The sequence below is a fragment of the Pipistrellus hanaki genome, assembly GCF_964339955.1.
Source record: "Pipistrellus hanaki genome assembly, chromosome: 6".
Taxonomy (NCBI): domain Eukaryota; kingdom Metazoa; phylum Chordata; class Mammalia; order Chiroptera; family Vespertilionidae; genus Pipistrellus; species Pipistrellus hanaki.
This window is the reverse complement of record NC_140508.1, coordinates 69,580,922-69,601,597: the sequence shown is the minus strand read 5'-3', so window position 1 is coordinate 69,601,597 and position 20,676 is coordinate 69,580,922. Positions and strand designations below refer to the sequence as shown.

The window sequence follows — 20,676 nt, the reverse complement described above, 5'->3', positions numbered from 1 at the left end:
TATTTTCTGAACGACGGGGCAGCACACCAGCTGTTTTCTAAGTTACAGAGCAAGGGGCTCTTCAGGTGGTGAGAATGGTTGGAAAGAACTTCAAAAACACTCGTGTTGGCGTAAGTGCTGCTGCTGCTGCTGCTGCTTCTTTTTAAAAATATGTTTTATGGATTTTCCACAGAGAAGAAGGGAGAGGTATAGAGAGCTAGAAATGTCGATGAGAGAGAAACATCGACCAGCTGCCCACTGGGGATGTGCCCGCAACCAAGGTACATACCCTTGACCGGAATCGAACCTGGGACCTTTCAGTCCGCAGGCCGAATGCTCTATCCACTGAGCCAAACCGGTTTCGGCTGCTGCATCTTCTTGATCTAAATGCAGCGATTCCACTTAAATCAACCCAACAAATACTGAAAAGGAACCTTCCACATGTCAAGCAACTGGGAAGCAATGACTGAACAAGACAGAACTGGTTGACAGCTTTAAGTCGCCTAATTCAAAGGGAGTCTAGAAAATTCTTCAAGTCAAAACTGGTTTCTATTCCCACCCAACATACCGAGGGACAGAGAGGCACCGACAATAAGACAGACAGGTTTACCGGTGACCTCATACTCTGTTCACGGAAACGATAAATGCTAAGCGCTGCCTTTTGAGGCCTGGCAAGTTGTAGCGTGAGGCCGCGAGGCCAGACATCCAGTCATTACACCGCTGGAGAGAGAAGGGACGATCCATTAGAGGAATACGTGGGTTTCAGCTGCAGAGCCCATGAATATTTCAGCGCACAGAGGGAGCAGCCGGAGGAGAAAGCCCGGCGCTGTGGTGCCAGGACCCGATGCCGTTCAGGGGGCACGGAGGGCTTGCTCTCCGGGGCGGGCGGGCGGGACAAAGACGCAGCCCCCGCCCCTCCGGCGGAGTCCCTGTGCGGGCAGAGAGCCCGGCTCGCTTCAGACACGCCAGTCTGTGCGAGGGGCTTGCTCCCGACTTCGCCATCGCCCAGGCCATCCACTCAGAGAACTCTTTAATGGAAGGATGAAAAAATCAGAGGTTAGCCCTACTCACCGAGGGCTCAGGAGCCAGGGCTTTGGAGCTGGGCGGAGGCCTGGCACTGGCGGAGGCCTGGTTACCGGCCCTGCGTTTATAAATGCTCACAGAACACGGCAGCCCCCACCCCAGAGTCTGTCACAGGGATGAATGGGAATGTTTTGGAACTTTTATTTATTTTATTTTTAAAATATATTTTATTGATTTTTTTTTTTTACAGAGAGGAAGAGAGAGGAATAGAGAGTTAGAAACATCGATGAGAGAGAATCATTGATCAGCTGCCTCTTGCACACCCCCTACTAGGGATGTGCCTGCAACCCAGGTACATGTCCTTGACCGGAATCGAACCCGGGACCTTTCAGTCCGCAGACCGACGCTCTACCACTGAGCCAAACCGGTTTCGGCTGTTTTGGAACTTTTAAAAACTATGACTGTTTTTCAAAATAAATGCCACCCAAAGAGAACAGCGTGTGCTCTGCGTTAAGCCTTTCCGGCACTGCCCAGCCTTGTATGTCCGCCACACACGTGGAGATTGGAAGGTGGTTTGTGGAAATTCGCTGAGCTTCAGGATAGCGTGGGGAGGAGAGAACAACATAAAACCAGACCAAACCACGTGGTCAAGCTTCAAATCTAGGTTTGAATTATCCGATCATCTGTCAAGGAGGCGTCTCAAAGCATGAATGGGACAGAAACGAAAACTGCACGGCTCTTCCCAGGACGAAGCCCAGGGGCCCCCCGGCGGTGCCAGAGATCCCCACCTGAAGCTCCTGAATCCTTCAGGACTCGGCTCTCTGCGCCCGGAATCCCAGACGCACGGGCAGGCAGTCTCCTGGCAGGGCAGCGAGCTCACCTTCTGTGCTGTGGTCTATCGCCATTACAGGCAGCGAAGTGCGGTTCCAGTTATTCTTCTTGAAGGAGAGAAGTAAGCCCAAAGCTAGCAATGTGTGTATCTTTCTTCCATGTGGTAGAGAAGTAACTGGAGAAACAAAGCCCCCAAGCCCCCTCTCCTTCCAGGGAGCAGGGGATGTCCCCGAAGAGTTTGCCGAGGCCACGATAAGCGTTTCTTGCCATTTTATCCAGGTCTGAACGCGGCGAAGGGGCAGCTGTCAGCTGGTACGCAGCGGGCAGTGGGAGGGCCTCTTGTGGACGAGCCCAGGGGATGCGATGCTGACAGAGGGCAGGGACCGAGGGAAAGGCAGAGCACGGTTCACGCAGGAAGGAGAGGTGCTGACCTCTATCTGAGAAGATGTCTTGCTAATCATGGGATTCCTAAGAAAAAGGGACCTCTTCCTTGTTTTGAGTCGATACCACCTGACCTCCTAAAATTAACACTTGGTCCTTGAAGAGGTAAGTGGTTATGTGTGTAGTACAGGAGTATTAGGTGGCTGGGGACTGAGATAGTGGCATCCAGCAGGTACACACTGGGAAGCTGTAAGAATAAACAGGCGTGACTCATCTTGACAGGAAGGCGATGGAGGGATCAGAAGGTGCCCGTGCCTAGCCTACAAGGCTCTGATGCCATTATGAACCTAGTCCAGGGGTCGGCAAACTCATTAGTCAACAGAGCCAAGTGTCAGCAGTGCAACGATTGAAATTTCTTTTGAGAGCCAAAATTTTTAAACTTAAACTTCTTCTAAAGCCCAGGCCGTGATATTTTGTGGAAGAGCCACACTAAAGGGGCCAAAGAGCCGCATGTGGCTTGCGAGCTGCAGTTTGCCGACCACTGACCTAGTCTAAAGAAAAGACGTGGAAACATGCATTTCTCAGAGTAAGCGATGGCTTTGGAGGGAGAACAACGTTTGTGTTGAAGGAGTGGGGCTTCTCGAAAAGCAAATGAAGACTTGTGTCCTGATAATACGGAAAAGGAAGTCCTACATAAAGGCATAGGCTTGGGTGGAATTTAACTTCATATGAACGTTTTATGTGGACTCTGAGTTAAGTGCCTGTTAAATAAATAAACATCAAAACTCTTTGGAGCAATATAACAAAATCCAGAGTCTTCACAACAGGACATCACAATGTCTAGGATGCAATCAAAAATCACTCAACATATAAAAATCCAGGACAATGTCACTTGTTCTCAAAGGAAAAGACAATCAACATATAACAACTGTGAGATAGTCAGAATGGTGGAATTAGCGGACAGGAAGTTTAAAGCAGCTAACTTAACCATGCTCAGTGAAGTAACGTATGCTCAGAATAAATGAAAAGGTAGGCAATCTCAGCAGAGGCAAGAATGGAAAATCTACAATTGAAAAATACGATCGTTGCAAATTTTTAAAGAGCTCAATACTAAAATGGAGACACTGGAGGAAAAGAGGTAAACTTGAAGATATATGAATAGAAACCATCTACTCTAAAGAATAGAGACAGCTCCCAATTTGTTCTTAATTCCGTCACCTTTTTTACCCAGTCCCCCAACCCTCCTCCCTTCTGGCAGCCATTAGAATGTTCTCTGTAACTTCGAGTTTCTATTTTGTTCATTTTGTTCTTTAGATACCACATATAAGGGAAGTCACATGGTATTTGTCTTTCTATGTCTGACTTATTTCACTTAGCATAAAAATATCTAAGTCCATCCATGCTGTTGCAAATGGCAAGACTTCATTATTTTTTATGGCTGAGTAATATTCCATTATATATATATGTACAACAGCATTTTTTAAAAAAATAAATTTTTATTGTTTATATTATTACAAATGTTCTTTCCCCCCCCCCCCTCCATTGCTCTCCTCCACCAGGTTCCCACCCCACCCTCTGCCCTTTCCCCACCCCCCATTGTCCTCATCCATAGGTGCACAGTTTATGTTCAGTGTCTTCTCACAACCCCCTCTCCCCTTTTTCCCAAGAATCGTCAGTTCACTCCTCTTTCATACCTCTGATTCTATTATATTCAACAGTTAATATTGTTCATCAGATTTTTTTTTTAAATTTCCTTGGTTTTTAGATTCACTTGATAATTACGTATTTGTTGTTCATAATTTTTATCTTTATTTACTTTCTCTTCCGAAAGAACCCCCTTCAGCAATTCATATAATTCTGGTTTGGTGGTGGAGAAAACGTAAAGTACATGACTGTTTAACTCCTAAGCTGTACCGGAAATGAATAAAAAACAATACTGAATGTAAACTATAATTGAAAACTAAAGTTTAAAAAGAGAGAGAGAGAGAGAGAGAGAGAGAGAGAGAGAGAGAGAGAGAGAGAGAGAGAGAGAAAATATCTTCAGGGATCTGTGGGATAATTTCAAAGGCTCTAACATACAGATAAAAGGAGTCCTAAAAGGATAAGATAGTGTGGAGCTAAAAAAAAAAAATTTGAAAAAATAATGCCTGAAAAACCTACCAAATATAGTAAGAGACATAAACTTGCAGATTTAAGATGTTTAATAACTCCAAAGCTAGATAAATTTAAAGAAAACCATGATTAGGCACATCCCAGCCATACTACCGGGAGCCAAAGATAGAGAAACTTGACTTCAGAGCAAAACAGCATGTTATATAAGGAGAAGAAGGATTAGAATGAGTATGCACTTCTTATCTCTGGAGGCCACAGACAATGAGCAACAGCTTTACAATGCTTAAAGAAAGAGAAAGACTAGTCTGCGTCCTTTGGGGAAATATTCTTCAAGAATGAAGGTGAAATAAAGATATTTGCAGAAAAAAGAAACTTAAAGAATTTATTGTCACTGGACCTGTTCTATAAGAAATGCTAAAGAAAATTCTCCAGTCTGATGAGAAATGAAATAAGCAGGAAACTCAGATGTTCAGGAATGAAGAACATTGGAAATGATAAAAATATTAAAAAAAATAAATGATTCTTCTCTTAATTTAAAAAAAATATATACATGACTGCTTCATATAAACCATGTTAAGTATTTTAAAAAGTTCTGGTAACAACATTAAAAAATTTTAACATACTAATTTTAGCCGAAACCGGTTTGGCTCAGTGGACTGTGGACTGAAAGGTCTCGGGTTCGATTCCGGAAAAGGGCATGTGCCTTGGTTGCGGGCACTTCCCCAATAGGGGATGTGGAAGAGGCAGCTGATCGATGTTTCTCTCTCATCATGTTTCTAACTCTCTATCCCTCTCTCTTCCTCTCTGTAAAAAATCAATAAAATATATTAAAAAAAGATACTAATTTCAAAATATGCAAAATATATACCAACTATAATTTCTATATGTAATCAACATAAAAATTATTAGTTGTTTTATTTTTTCACACTAAGTCTTCTAAAGCCAGCATGCATTTTACACAGACAGCGTGTTTCAATGAAGAATAAGCACATCTAGAGTGGTCAAAGCCACTGTATTGAACAGTGTTGATTTAAAACAAAGGTTTTACCATTTTCTTCAGGGGCTTCTAACATATGTAGATGTAATATATAGGCCAATTATAACAAAGGATGGGGAGGATGGTGGCCAGGGTTCCACATTTTTACATGAAGCAGAATATTAATTTTAAGTACACTGTGAAAAATAAGAATATATACATACTGTAATTCTTAGGAGAACCATTAAAACTTTTAATGCAAAGAGATATAGTTAAAAAGACAACAGATAAATAAGGATGGAGTGCTAAAAATGTTTTAAAAATCCAGAAGACAACAGGAAGGGAGAAACAGAGAGAAACAGAAAACAAATGATAATATGGCAGATCTAAACCCAACCAAAAACATTTAGCTGTAATGGACTGGATGCTCAAATGTCCAGAGATGACGAGAATAAAAAAAAAAAAAATGCCAGACCCAATTGAATGCTGCTTACAAGAAAAATACTTTAAATATTAAAAACAGAATTAGCTTGTCAGGGAGAAAGATATACCATAGGGTCACTGAGCATAAGAAAGCAGGAGTGGCTCTATTGAACTGGATAAAATAAACTTGAAGACAAAGGTATCAAAGTTAACGAGGGGCACAAGAAGGCACAAAGGTCAGTTCATCAGGATGACTTGATTGTCACAAGCATGTGTGCACCTAATAACACGGCCTCCTGTCCAGGAGACACTGAGAGCAGTGAGGGAGGACAGGCAGCACCTCACTCGGTGCTCACAGCCTCTTGGCAGCAGTTGTCAGAACCAGACGGCGACAAACAGACGAGGGAACACAGAGGATGTGAGTCACACCACCTACGGCCTGCTCTTTCTAACACCATCTACTACTGGTGTTCCTAAAATACCAGGCGACCGCAGAACACCTATCTTCAAGAACGTGTGGCATGTTGACCAAGAAAGACCATATTTTGGGTCATAAAGTCAAGATCAAAACAAGCACAAAACCCACTATAAACTGCTACATTTCATAGCCTTTCCTAAACAAACAAACAAACAAACAAAAATTTTTGGGAAAATGAAAGCAACTCTTCTTTCCTCATAGCAGATGACAGGCGATGCTCACTTCAATTACAGGTGCTCAGCGATGCCCAGACAATGCTGAACAAATGAATAAACTTGATCACCTTGTTCAGGTTGTATGAACAGCCGCAGGGAACCCCGAATCCTATATAGTAAAAGGCTAATATGGAAATTGACCGAACAGCAAAACGACCGGTTGCTATTACGCACACTGACCATCAGGGGGCAGACGCCCAGTGCAGGAGCTGCCCCTGGTAGTCCATGTGCTCCCACAGGGGAAGTGCTGCTCAGCCAGAAGCTGGGCTCATGGCTGGTGAGCACAGTGGTGGTAACAGGAGCCCTCCCGCCTCTACTGCAGTGCTAGGGATGTCTTATTGCCGGTTTAGGCCCAGCTGCCATGGGGAGCGGGCCTAAGCCATCAGTCAAACATCCCACAAGGGCTCTCGGACTGTGAGAGGGCACAGGCTGGGCTGAGGGACCCCCGAGTGTAAGAATTTCATGCACTGGGCCTCTAGCTAAAGATAATTGAGAATAAAAGTATTCAAGTATTCGATACAGTTTTTGAAAAAGTGGTATTTGTTTAAATATACATTTACAAATTTAATTCTGATTGTTCAAATACTTCATTCTATTATTATTCTCAGGTTGCTTCTTTTTTTGAAACCATCTTTCTAGTATTTCTGTTAATCTGATTTTAAGTCTGGAAACCTGACATCCTTGAGGAAAAGAGGAAACTTAGACACAACTTCCATAGCAACTCTAAATCCTTCACGCTGCATTTGTACATGGGAATTTGATTTAAATACATTAATACACGTGAATTTGCAATGTGTCTAAGCTGTGATTGCCATAGGAACCGCACCCTCCAATTTCCTTTTAAGTGTAGTAAGTGCTTAACATAAAAACCGGCCCCCCAACGGCCATCTCAAGTTGCAGATATGGCTCACAGCAATGATTTACAAACATCACGGCTCAGGACGGCATATGCAATGGGCAGGTATCTATCACGATGAAAATGTGTATTTTAACACATGCTCCTTGTTAACAGACCAAAAGCAATTCCAGATGCAATTCCTCCTCACGCAGAGCGAGTAAGACCTGCCAGGCAGCCGCTCACTCCTGCTCGACGGCCTCTGCTCACGCCGACGCTTGTACAGCCCAGGCCAGTCGCCCAGGTGAGCCACCCAGCCACACGCACACGCACACACCTGTACAGCCCAGGTCAGTCACCCGGCCACCACCAGGCTCCCTGGCTTCTCTGAACCCACAGAACATCCTGCGTCTGTCCTGAGACAGCAGAAAAATCCAGCACGTGCTCACAACACACAGTGCACCATGTGGGTGGAGTGCACCATCTGGGTGGAGTGCCACCACACAGGAGACAATCTCTATCAGCCGTCCATACGACGGAAGAGACGTTTCTTGCCACTGCAGACAGTCCCTTCTGAATTATCAGCACTCGGATCACCGGTCACGTCCCGCGCTAATCCAGTCCCTCTGCCCCAAGATGCCCGGGAGCCTCCGCTTACCGCTCCTAATGTCTCAGAGTCAGGACGTGCGAGTTAACTTTAATCTAAGGAAATATCTGGGGGGAGAGAAACCCACTGTGAAACGAGCCCAGCATTCCCAGGCCCAGGTGGACGGAGCGGTAAGGCGGCCGCGGCTCACCTGCGGTGGGGGAGTTGGCGTGGTGCGACTTCTTGGGCAGGTTGAAGATCTGTTCGCCAGGGTCGGGGGGCGGGATGGCGTCCTGCCCTTGCCGCGCCTCCACGGGGTCGTACTCCTTGCCGTCGTAGTTGGCGTCGTAGAACTTCTTGAACCACTGGATGAAGTCCAGGTTGTCCTGGAAGCGCCCCTTCACGAGCTTCTCCACGGGGATCACCTGCAACAGGAGGCCATGCTGAGTCCCGGCCCGGGCGCGGGCGGCGGGTCAGCCGCAGCGGCCCCTCCGCCAACCGTTCCCGCGCGTCTGCCACCCGCACCACGGGCTCTCCCCCGGCTTCTCAGTATGTGAGTGGAGGAAAGGCACAGACTGACTGCATGGACTTCAGCAATGGTCCTTCCGTGGGCGGGGGTGGGGGAGTGAGGGTGGGGATCCAGTCTACCTCCATTTGCATCTCTCTGGGACAAAATTTAAAAATCCAAGGGAGAGAAAAGGAGAATGTATGGACAGAGTTGGAGGATCTGCATGTGTACACCATGCTGGACATTTCCACACGTTTCCTCACTGGAACTTCATATACCAGGTGTACTGGTTAATAATGCGGATTTTGTAATTAAAGAAAACATCTTAATTTCAAGAGAAACATCAAAAGTGCTTTATTCAAAGTGATGTCCATCGCTAGCTACACATTTTCCCCATCTTTAGGGTAATTTGTGGATACCGTCCCAATAGAACTTTTCTTGCTGTTTTTTTGTACAGAGAGGAAGAACTTTTCTTCCTCTCTGTACAAAATCAATATTTTATTGATTTTGTACAGAGAGGAAGGGAGAGAGATAGAGAGTTAGAAACATCGAGAGAGAGTCATTGATCAGCTGCCTCTTGCACACCCCCTACTGGGGATATGCTCACAACCAAGGTACATGCCCTTGACCTGAATCGAACCTGGGACCCTTTATCCATCGAGCCAAACCGGTCTTGGCAAAACTTTTCTTGTTTTGAGGCAAACCATTCAGAGACTCAATTTTCCACTTCTTATGTCTTGAAGTGCTGCTCAGAAAGTGCCATCGATTGGAACAAGTGGTAATCTGAAGGAGCAAGGTCTGGTGAATACAGCGCGTGGGTTAATACTTCCCAGACAAGATCTTTTAACGTGTCTTCAACTGGCTTTAAAGTGTGTGATGGTCCATTATCATGAAGCAAAATTACTTTGCCGTGTCTTCTGGAACATTCTGGTCATTTCATGATCAAAGCATGGTTCAAATTGATTATTTATTGTTGGTAGCGATCAGTATTACCGGTTTCACCTGGTTTTAGAAGCTCATTATCTACCACACCTTCCTGATCCCACCAAACGCAGAGCAGTGTCTTCTTTCCGAAGCCACTTGGCCTTGCAGTTGATGTTGATGGTTGACCTGGATCAACCCATGATTTTGTGCATTTGGGATTCTCAAAATAAATCCACTTTTCATTGCCAGTCACAACTTGATGCAAAAAAGACTTTCTTTCATGCTGTTGAGCAACATTTTACTGATGACTTTTCCGTTTTCCATTTGTCTTTTGTTCAGTTGATGTAGCACCCATTTTCCTTCCTTTAAAATCTTTTCCATTTCTTGTAAACGATCGGAAATGTTTGCTGAGCAATGTTTAATCTTTCTGCAAGATGTTTTGAGTTTGACACACATCTTCATCCAATAATGCTTGTAATTGTTGGTCTTCAAACTTTTTCAGTTGACCTGGACGTCTTTGTCTTTCACATCAAAATCATCACTTTTAAAGCGTTTAAGCCAGCGTTCACAAGTATCTTGAGATGGAGCATGTTCACCGTAAGCTTCCCAAAGTATTCAGCAGCACTTTTCTTCAAAGTAATGAATTAAAACTTCCTGCAAATGCTCTTTTTTTGGGCACGAAATTTGACATTTTTAAGTGTAAAAATAACTATGATGTTAACATCTTCAGAAAATTTGACACATGAAGTTTTGAAGCTTGCTGTCATACAATAAAATAGCATACGTATCAAATCGCACATATATCAACGTGTGTGTAACTACAGGTATTATAAAAAAAATCCACATTGTTAACCGGTACACTAGTAACCACAGGGAACGGGGTTTCAGTCCTATTTTGTAGATGGGTAAACTGAGACTCAGAGAACTGAAGTATCCTTTGCTCAGCCCACGCTGCTCCCACGGTAACCACTGGGTCTCCAAAGGAACAAAATACACGAAGAACCACGGTGGCACCTCGCAAACATTAGGACCTGCTATTTGCAGCGCTAACGCAGAGAATGAAGTTTAGCGCTTGCAGTGTCTACGAGGGTTTTCGGTCTAATGGCTACAAGTGTAGAAACCTCCTTAAATAAGAACCTACAAATACGGGAAGCTAGGGTGGATGCCCTATGCGCTGCACAGACCCCACCCTCCTGCTAAGAGAGTCAGATCTGTCCCATTGACATCCACGGTCCATTTCCCACAAAGCCCACGTTAAGGAAAGAAGGTGCATTGGACGGAGGCAGCCCGGAGTCTCCTACCTTATCCACATTCATCCGCTTGAAGGACGCCTGCAGGAGCTTGAAGTTGTGAATGTACTCGTGCTCCAGCTTCGCCTGGAACTTCACCTTCTTCAGACTGATGCAGCCGGGGAAGAGCATGTCCATGAACTGGCAGTAGGCCGCCCCTGGGGAGATGAGAAAGGCACGGGCGTGAGTCTCGCCACCCGTCCCGGTGCCGCTGGGGGCGCTGGGCGGGAGGGGGCTGTCCTCCCCCGCAGCCTCCGGCCCTGTGCGCCCCTCCTGCCACCGAGACCCTCCTGGCCCCCGGCCTGGATGCGGGCGGGAAGGGACGGTGCCCGGTGCCTACAGCGTCGCCAGGGGGCATGGACAGTGAGCACACCCTCAGACCCTCCTGTCCAGGAAACGGGGTCAGACAGCTCTGCTTAGCTGTTGTTTTTCATCCAGCGCCATGTCATCACAACACATCAACGTAAGCTAAACAGAAGCCACTTTCACATGAGGCAACGCCTGCAGTGCTGGTGGAACGGGTGGCTCAGGAGACACACAGGCCAAGCAGCTCGCGCCGTTTCACCACGGGGCGCAGGTGAGACGCTAACCAGGCCCCCCGCACACGGGAGCAGGGGCAGACCCGCCCCGTCCGGTCCCGGCCCACGGGGCCCCCCTGGGACACGGAGGAGGGCGACTCTGCAGCCCACTGAGGCCCCGCGTCACGCTGCTCTGACCAGGAGTGAAAGCCACAGAAACGCGCAGAGCCCCGAGGCGATGGTCATAGAGAAAAGGTTTACCTGGAAGTCTCTCGTTTTCTAAAATGAACTTCAGATCATGACAATGTCAACTAGAAAATCCCTGCCAGGCTATGTTGACTGATTCAGATATTCTTTTTAAAAAATATATATTTTATTGATTTTTTTTTTTACAGAGAGGAAGAGAGAGGGATAGAGAGTTAGAAACATCGATGAGAGAGAAACATCGATCAGCTGCCTCTTGCACACCCCCTACTGGGGATGTGCCCGCAACCAAGGTACATACCCTTGACCGGAATCAAACCTGAGACCTTTCAGTCCGCAGACTAATGCTCTATCCATTGAGCCAAACTGGTTTCGGCTGATTCAGATATTCTGTATGGTCAAGTCTGAGGGCATCGAGAAAAAAAGACTCAAAGCCAGAACGAGCCTTTTTCTTCGTCGAGGAGGGAAACGCGAGGGGCCCGGCTGCTCTCCCTGGGCCTCCCGGGCCGCAGGGTGCTCCCGCTATGCGCCGGGATGGGCCTTTCGGGAACACAAAGGCTCCTTTCACCTGTGTGTCAGGGTTCTGAGCGAAGCCTGCCGTCCTCAGGCGACTCGCCTTTACCTGAGGAACCCATGGGTGTCCCATGTCAGAGGGACGCTGAGTATCCTTTACTGGGACAGGAATCCATGGGGAGAGGGGAGAGCAACACCAGGGCTTAAGCTAAGGGCTGCCAGACAGGAAATGGCGGGCCAACTCCCTCACAGGGAAGAGCATGCAGTGATGAGCTACAGGCCCCAGAGAGTCCGTCCCGCAGTCCTTACATCCGGGATGCCTCCTCTTAGATACCGGCACCCTACACTGACTGATCCATCTCTAGTCAGCAGATGGATTCTCTCTGAAACAAGACGAGACAGTACAAGCCAAACAAAAACACCAGGGGAGGTACGAGAAACACCCTGGGCGTGGGCGTGTTCACCACTCGGCTATTCAGTTCTCTCTCCTGAAGTGCCACCAGGGGGGGGTGAATTCCAAAAGCCACCTTCACATTATTTTTAAAAAATGGAGGTGTCTAAATACACCGTCTCATTGCTTACTCTTTCAACATTTTTCACTTTTGTAGAGTTTAGCACAAATTTTACCTATGCAGGGCCAGATTCTTTGTAAGAATCCACCAAATCACTTACTAGAAAATGTAAAAATAGCTCTTGAGAAAAACAACAATAAACTTAGAAGAGGGAGCCAGAGAAAACCACTGTTTATGTTCTGGTATGTATTATTATTTTTTTTAAAATGTAACAGACCATGATTCCCTTCCTGAGTCATATAATGTTCTTTACTGACCTTTTTAATGGCTTTCTGATTTTTACAACATGCTTAGCAATTTTCCCAAACCAAGATTACATAAATATTCACATGCCTTTTCTTCAAATGCTTAAAATATATATATACACAATATATATATATATATATATATATATATATATATATATATATATATATTATTGATTTTCCACAGAGAGGAAGGGAGAGGGATAGAGAGCTAGAAACATCGACCAGCTGTCTCTTGCACACCCCCTACCGGGGATGTGCCTGCAACCAAGGTACATGCCCTTGACTGGAACTGAACCTGGGACTTTTCAGTTCGCAGACCGACACTCTATCCACTGAGCCAAACCAGCTTTGGCTTTTCAAATACGTTTATGGTCTCAGGCTTTACGCTGACATTCTGAACCACGCGGAGTTTATTTTGGTCTCTGACAGATACAGGGCGCTCCTAGCCGTGCTGACCCACGTGTGAGTGGAAATTGGCGTTTTGGGCTCTCCAGCATCTGGGCACCTTCCCACCTGAGCTGATGCTCCAGGGCCCCACCTCCTCCTCTAGGAGCACGAGAGGGCAGACACCGCCCCCCACCCCCACCCCCGCGGAAAACACGCAGGCCCAGCGCCCGGCTCTGCACTGGGCGCTCGCCGGGTCTCGGGCCGGAGGGGGCGGCAGGAACACGCAGGGACCTGAGGACGCAGTCCCGGTGGCAGCGGCGGGTCCGGGAAGTGGAACAGCCTCACCACGTGCCGGGGGCGCCAGGGGGCCGTTCCCGGCTCCTGAGCATCGTTTGGGCGCTGCCATTTTCTGAGTTTGGTTTCCCACGGATGCTGTTTCCCAGTATCCATCCTTTAGATCAGGGGTGGGGGACCTTTCCTCCTACAGGGCCGTGTAGATACCAATAACGTGAGTCCGGGGCCACACAGAATTCTCCACTCAAACATCAGCCTGGATATTAGGCCAGGCATTCCGAAGGCCCTGGCAGGGCTGGACCCAGTGACGCCACTTCAGAGGCGTGTTCTGCTCAGGCTCGCCAGGACTGTTTTCTTCTAGTTTCAACCCAAAAGTCAACTGATGAGGGTAGCTAAGTGCTGAACACCATTATTTCACAGATGACCTATACTTTTCCCACTGAGGGAAAACAGCATCTTTGCTAAATATTACTTTCCAAATACATGCATTCAGGTCTCTTTTTAGATTTAAAACGCACTACTATCTGTAGAATAATTTCCCCTTTCCTCCTAAAAATTCCTTTAATTTTATCATGCAGTTATCCTTTCCATTATATTTTTTAATTTGTTATTCATGGCATATAGAAAATAAAAAATTTTTAAAAAATTTATCATTACTACTTAATAACAGAACTTTACTAAGATTATATATATATATGTATGTGTGTATATATATATGTATGTATGTATATGTGTATGTGTATATATATATATATATATATATATATATATATATATATATATATATAAAATGCACACACCATAAAGTTCAACTTTTTAAAGCACACTTCATGGTTTTTAATATAGTCACAGATTTGTGCATCCATCCAAAGATTTTAATTACCCCCAAAAGAAACGCCATACCTATTAACAGCAACTCTCTCTCCTCTCCTCCCCCAAGGCTCTTGTAACCACTAATCCATTTTCTGTCTCCATGAATTCGCCTAATTTTGATATTTAATATAAATGAAGTAATGAAATAGGTGGCCTGTGTGTGGTTTCTCTCACTTAGCAAAAATCTTTCAAGGCGCATCATATGGTGGCATACCCGAAGCTCACACTCCTTTTTACGGCTGAGTAATACTCCACTGTTATTATCGAATATTACGACTATACAAGTTTTGCTGTCCATGCGTGCTGCTATGAAGACTTGTGGACAAGATTTTGCACGGACATAAGTTTTTAGTTCTCTTGGGACACACCTGGGAGTGGAATATGCTAGCTCTATATTTAGCATTCTGAAGAGCTGCCAATGTTATGATTTTATGTATTAATATATACTTCACTTTATACATGTATATAATGCATATATACACATGTAATAAACATTTTACCTCTCTCCTGCCCTCCCTCTCCTCCTATACATATTTACACACACACACACACACACACACACACACACACACACACAGAAATATAAAGACTATCAAAATCTCAGAGCGCTTTCCTTGAAATACGATGCAATCTTTGGAGAAGGCATCAAGCTGTATCAGTTTCTGCCACAGCTCCTCACATCGCCCCTCTGAAGTTTTCACAGGCCAAGAAGCTATTCTACAGAAATGCCTGTATCACCGAGGGACTTGGTCCCAGCTCTGCCGTCTTACGTGGTGCTGGTGAAGGGTCAGAGGAAACCAGCGCCCACCTTCCTGTACGGACACATCTGCACGGTGAGAGCTAGCCGATCTGCAATAGCTGGTCTCTCAGTTTACCACCGGCGCGGACAGGGAGGGGGCGGGGAGGGACCGAGCGCGGCTGCTGCTCCTCGGAGCTAAGCCTTCCTCATCTCGAATGAACCGTGACCTGTCATCACGCTCTTCTAGGCCAGCAGTCTTCCCATCTGCAAAACGTCAGGCTGCAGAGACCTCCCAGCTCTAAAATTAGCCCACTCTCTAATTCTCAACGTCCCTTGTAAGGGATACCGGACATTTCTGCTAATTTGGAGATAAGGCTTCATCCTCATATGACTAAGACTTCTTTCTGCCAGTGCTCCTGCTCCCGGCCACGGCCGTCTCTGTCACAGTCGCCGTGAGAGACACGAGTGCCCGTCTGCACACGCTCCCAGGGGTGCCGCCCCCGGACGCCCTCCCGGCCTGCAGGTCAGGGGATGCCCTCTCCCACGCATGCCCTTTGAGCTCTGGGCGTGTATCTACTCAGCAACACAACCGCCTTTTCTTCCTCTTCAGTAGGTGAATATCAAATCACTTTCACTTTAGAATAACCTTTCACGGTAGAATTTAGCTGAATATTAAACAGCTTTCGTATTCATCACAAAATCATGCCGGCTCTTTCCGCTCTCAGCCCTGTCTTTCCTTGAACGGATCTTCCTGCAGAAAAGCATCTGTCACGTTGCCAAGGCCCACACCTCCCGCCATGGCCGTGCCCCCTCTGGGGAGCCAGGGCTTCCTTCCGAGGAGTGTGAGACTGCAAAACGGAGTCTCTTCCCCACCCGGCTGCCGCTCTGCCTGCACTGCACAGGCCTGGAGAGTTGACGGCCGCTGTGAAATGACGCTCTGAAACGTGAATGCTCTAAAGCAGTGTTTCCCAAACTTTTGACATATGTGTACCCCTTCTATAATTTTTGTAACGCTGAGTACCCCTCATACTCATGAGAATGTAGAATTAGGCGCAGCTAAGCGCAGTGCAGTGCATATCCCCACCAAACTCTGGTGCAACGCGTACCCCCACCGAACTCTTCCCGTACCCCTGGGGGTATGCGTACCACACTTTGGGAAACACTGCTCTAAAGGAACTGAAAACCCCCAAGTTCAACTGCATTTTTCTAATCCAACAAAAGCCCTGCTGCTGCACAGGCGGCTCTCGGCCCTGGCACGGGCGGCAGCCGGTAGCCCGGCACCACGGCCTCACTCCCCTCGGTCCCGGGCTCAGCAGCCGCCGCTGCACCTGCCCAGACAGAGGCAGCAGCCAGACTGGGGCTCAGAGACCCCGTCTCCACTGGGCGCCCGCCTGCAAGTCCCAGGGCCCTCCTCTGAGCTTCCTGCTGCTCCCACACGGCTCGGATGAAGGCAGAAACTTTTAGTTCAGATTTTCCACAGATCCCACGGACAAGCGATTTCAAGCTGGTTCCATGCAGAGGGACGGAGTGAAGACCAGCAGGAGGATGTCGCGCCCATGGACAGACAGGAGGCCTGCGCGAGCTGGGCAGAGTGCTGAACGCCCCCCCTCCCGACACACACACACACACACACACACACACACACACACAGCAAGTCCTCAAAGGCCACTTCCATCTCCCTTCTTTCACAGAGAAGTGAATCAGCCAGAAACCATTTCTCAGGCAGATGTGCTTTTGTGAGTATCAACAGATCCAGTAAAAGGCCTGTCACGCTCAGGGCTGCGTGTCCATCCGGTATGTGCCCTCAGGTTCTTACTGTTTTATGTGACAGGAAACCTTCTTAAGAATCTCAGGAGGCTGCTGCAAACATCCTGTCACAACCCGCCTTCAAGAACCAAGGCTTCCTGGCCGGGAGGCTCAGTGGGTTGAGCGTCGCCCATGCACCAAGGGGTCACCGGTTCGAATTCCGGGCAGGCACGTGCCCAGGTTATGGGGTGCATATGAGAGGCAACCAACTGATGTTTCTCTCTCCTTCTCCCTTCCTCTCTCTCAAAAATCAATAAAAATGTTTTTTAAAAAGAAGCAAGAATACTTTTTAGAAAAAAGTTGTCTTTCAGATTTTTATTAAGAAGATTGCAGCCTTAGCGTGTTTGGCTCAGTGGACAGAGTGTTGGCCCATGGACTGACGGGTCTCCGGTTTGATTTCGGTCAAGGGCATGTACCTTGTTTGCAGGCTGGAACCCTGATCCTGGTTGGGGTGCATGCGGGAGACAACCAATCGATGTTTCTCTCTGTCTCTCTCCCTCCCTTCCATTCTCTCTAGAAATCAATAGGAAAAACATCCTTGGGTGAGGGTTAACAAAAAAAATTAAAAATGAAAAAAAAAAAAAGGCATTGCAAAGCAATGTTAAAAAATGAGATCTGTCATAGAGAAAATTATCAAATATTAAGATCAATATGCTGAGTTAAAGTGCTTCTTCAACAAAAAATCAAGGAAGAATGAAGAATATTTTCCTTTATCTTTCAAAAGGAATTTTCAACAGAGTGAAGGTCTGCATACCAATAACCCTTGATTAATATTTAGGCATCACTAGTTTTATTAAAAAGCCAATTTCAGAGAAATAGCTAGACTATACCACCTAATAAAAGAGTAATATGCAAATTAATCATCACTCTGCTATACCCACCAGCCAATCAGAGTGAGTATGCAAATGAACCCCAACCAAGATGGCTGCAGCCACAGAGAGCAGCTGAGGCTTGGGTTTCCCCGGCAATAAAGGAAGCCAAACTTTCCACACACCCTGACTGGCCTAAGCCTCCACTCAATGGAGGGGGAGGAGTGGAGTGCAGGGAGGATGGAGGATGGAGGAGGGGAGGAGTGGAGTGCAGGGAGGATGGAGGATGGAGGATGGAGGATGGAGGATGGAGGATGGAGGATGGAGGATGGAGGATGGAGGATGGAGGAGGGGAGGAGTGGAGTGCAGGGAGGATGGAGGATGGAGGATGGAGGATGGAGGATGGAGGATGGAGGATGGAGGATGGAGGATGGAGGATGGAGGAGGGGAGGAGTGGAGTGCAGGGAGGATGGGGGATGGAGGATGGAGGATGGAGGATGGAGGATGGAGGATGGAGGAGGGGAGGAGTGGAGTGCAGGGAGGATGGAGGATGGAGGATGGAGGATGGAGGATGGAGGATGGAGGATGGAGGATGGAGGATGGAGGAGGGGAGGAGTGGAGTGCAGGGAGGATGGGGGATGGAGGATGGAGGATGGAGGATGGAGGATGGAGGATGGAGGATGGAGGATGGAGGATGGAGGATGGAGGATGGAGGATGGAGGAGGGGAGGAGTGGAGTGCAGGGAGGATGGAGGATGGGGGATGGAGGATGGAGGATGGAGGATGGAGGAGGGGAGGAGTGGAGTGCAGGGAGGATGGAGGATGGAGGATGGAGGATGGAGGATGGAGGATGGAGGATGGAGGATGGAGGATGGAGGATGGAGGATGGAGGAGGGGAGGAGTGGAGTGCAGGGAGGATGGAGGATGGGGGATGGAGGATGGAGGATGGAGGAGGGGAGGAGTGGAGTGCAGGGAGGATGGAGGATGGAGGATGGAGGATGGGGGATGGAGGAGGGGGAGGAGTGGAGTGCAGGGAGGATGGAGGATGGAGGATGGAGGATGGAGGATGGAGGAGGGGAGGAGTGGAGTGCAGGGAGGATGGAGGATGGAGGATGGAGGATGGAGGATGGAGGATGGAGGATGGAGGAGGGGAGGAGTGGAGTGCAGGGAGGATGGAGGATGGGGGATGGAGGATGGAGGATGGAGGAGGGGAGGAGTGGAGTGCAGGGAGGATGGAGGATGGAGGATGGAGGATGGAGGATGGAGGAGGGGAGGAGTGGAGTGCAGGGAGGATGGAGGAGGGGAGGAGTGGAGTGCAGGGAGGATGGAGGATGGAGGATGGAGGATGGAGGATGGAGGATGGAGGATGGAGGATGGAGGATGGGGGAGGGGAGGAGTGGAGTGCAGGGAGGATGGAGGATGGGGGATGGAGGATGGAGGAGGGGAGGAGTGGAGTGCAGGGAGGATGGAGGATGGAGGAGGGGAGGAGTGGAGTGCAGGGACTGAGGATGAGGGAGTGGGGAGGGAGGACTTGGAGTGCAGGCAGGAACGCCGGGCAGGACAAAATGTCACTGGCTCCCAGGAGCCTGATACCTAAACTGGCAGCGAGAGGTCCCAGAGCGGAAGCCGAGAGCAGAGCTAAAGTTAGCGTCTGGCATTCCAGAGAGGGAAGGAAAGGAGGCACAAAGCGCCTTCTTATTACAAATAAAACACAAGTTAGAATGGTACACAGGAAACCCATCTTAAAAGAGGCCGTTTTCTTAGGAGGGTCATCAGAATGGAAAGTTCTAGAAAGCTGAACAGCTCTGTGTGTGCGCTCACGTCTTTTCACACAGTTGTTTGTGTTACCTCCTCTGATGGGCAAATAATTTTTTGGAAGTGCCGGAGTTACATGACTGACTGTAAAAAAGGAAGGTCTATTTCAGAAAAGCTTGAGTAGGAGGCACAAATGGGACTTCCTGTCGCACTTTTGTGGCGACACGTCATGGCTGAGGAAATGCCCATCTCCCTGTAGGTGTGTTTGAAAGATGCCACTTTATTAATCAATGACAAACCAATAAACCAACAAAAACTTACTGAGGAGTGTGATTTCGATCTTACAAAAACCCAGGAATTTAGCTTGGAGAGGAGAAACACACATGGGAACACCAACAAAAGTACGAGACAACTAGTAAGTGTTCAACTATTGCAAAGACACACCGACACTACAGAAGCTCAAAAATCCCGCCCAGTGGAACCCAGGAAAGAGGACCCAGTGTCGTCGGACAGATCAAGTCAACTTGCAGGGTCACGTCAGTCTTCAAGGAGCTTACCCTCCGATGAGGCTGCAGGGAGAGGGAGGGCGAGCTTGCATCTGGCAGGAGGTGATGGGGAGGAATTGGGTGGGGGGAGGGGGGAGAGGGAGGGGGTGTGGCGGCACTGCAAGGGGGGGGGTGGCACTGCAGGTGGCCCTCGGGGATGGGAAGACAAGAGATAGACCGTGTGGTGAGAGAAGAGTTTGGGAAAATGTAGGCCATGGGGGGGGGGGCGGGTGGTGGCCATGGGGAGTAACGGAGGTAGATATTGGAAAGGTGGGTTGCAGGCAAGTGACTTTAAAAACCAGGAGAAGCCCTGACCGGTTTGGCTCAGTGGAGAGCGTGTTGGCCTGCGGACTGAAAGGTCCCAGGTTCGATTCCAGTCAAGGGCATGTACCTTGGTTGTGGGCACATCCCTAGTAGGGACTGTGCAGGAGGCAGCGGATCGATATTTCTCCCCCAAGGATGTTTCTAACTCTCTATCCCTCTCCCTTCCTCTCTGTAAAAAAAATCAATATATTAAAAAAAAAACACCACACACACACACACACACACACACACACACACACAAACCCCCAGGAGAAAAAGAAGTTAATTTAATTTGGTGGGTAGTAGGGAGCCAATGCTTATTTCTACAGAGAGAATGCCGAAAGTCCTATTTTAATAACATAACTATTTTAAGGGCAAATGAGACTAAGGGTAAGAAACCTGAGGTTTACACACTTTTCCTCGTTTCTCAGGGGATTTCTATTGAATTATCACCCTTATCATCCTGTGGACAGGGCTCTCCGCCAGGCCTCTATGGAGACTCCGGGCACCTCAGCGGAGGAAGCGGCTCTGGGTCTAGCAGATGTGATGAT

The 20,676-nt window shown here is 47.8% G+C and overlaps 1 protein-coding gene across 4 annotated transcripts in view; it reads right to left on the bottom strand.

Moving 5' to 3' along the window:
* The window catches only part of MAPRE2 (microtubule associated protein RP/EB family member 2), a 106,199-nt gene that overhangs the window by 15,358 nt on the left and 70,165 nt on the right, over positions 1-20,676 (bottom strand). For all 4 annotated transcript variants that reach the window (XM_084888372.1, XM_084888371.1, XM_084888373.1 and 1 more), the window contains 2 exons: positions 10,573-10,718; positions 8,051-8,264 (listed from right to left, as the gene is read on the bottom strand). In XM_084888372.1, coding sequence (XP_084744498.1) covers positions 8,051-8,264; positions 10,573-10,718 — 360 coding nt within the window. The remainder of the gene's footprint in view (positions 1-8,050; positions 8,265-10,572; positions 10,719-20,676) is intronic.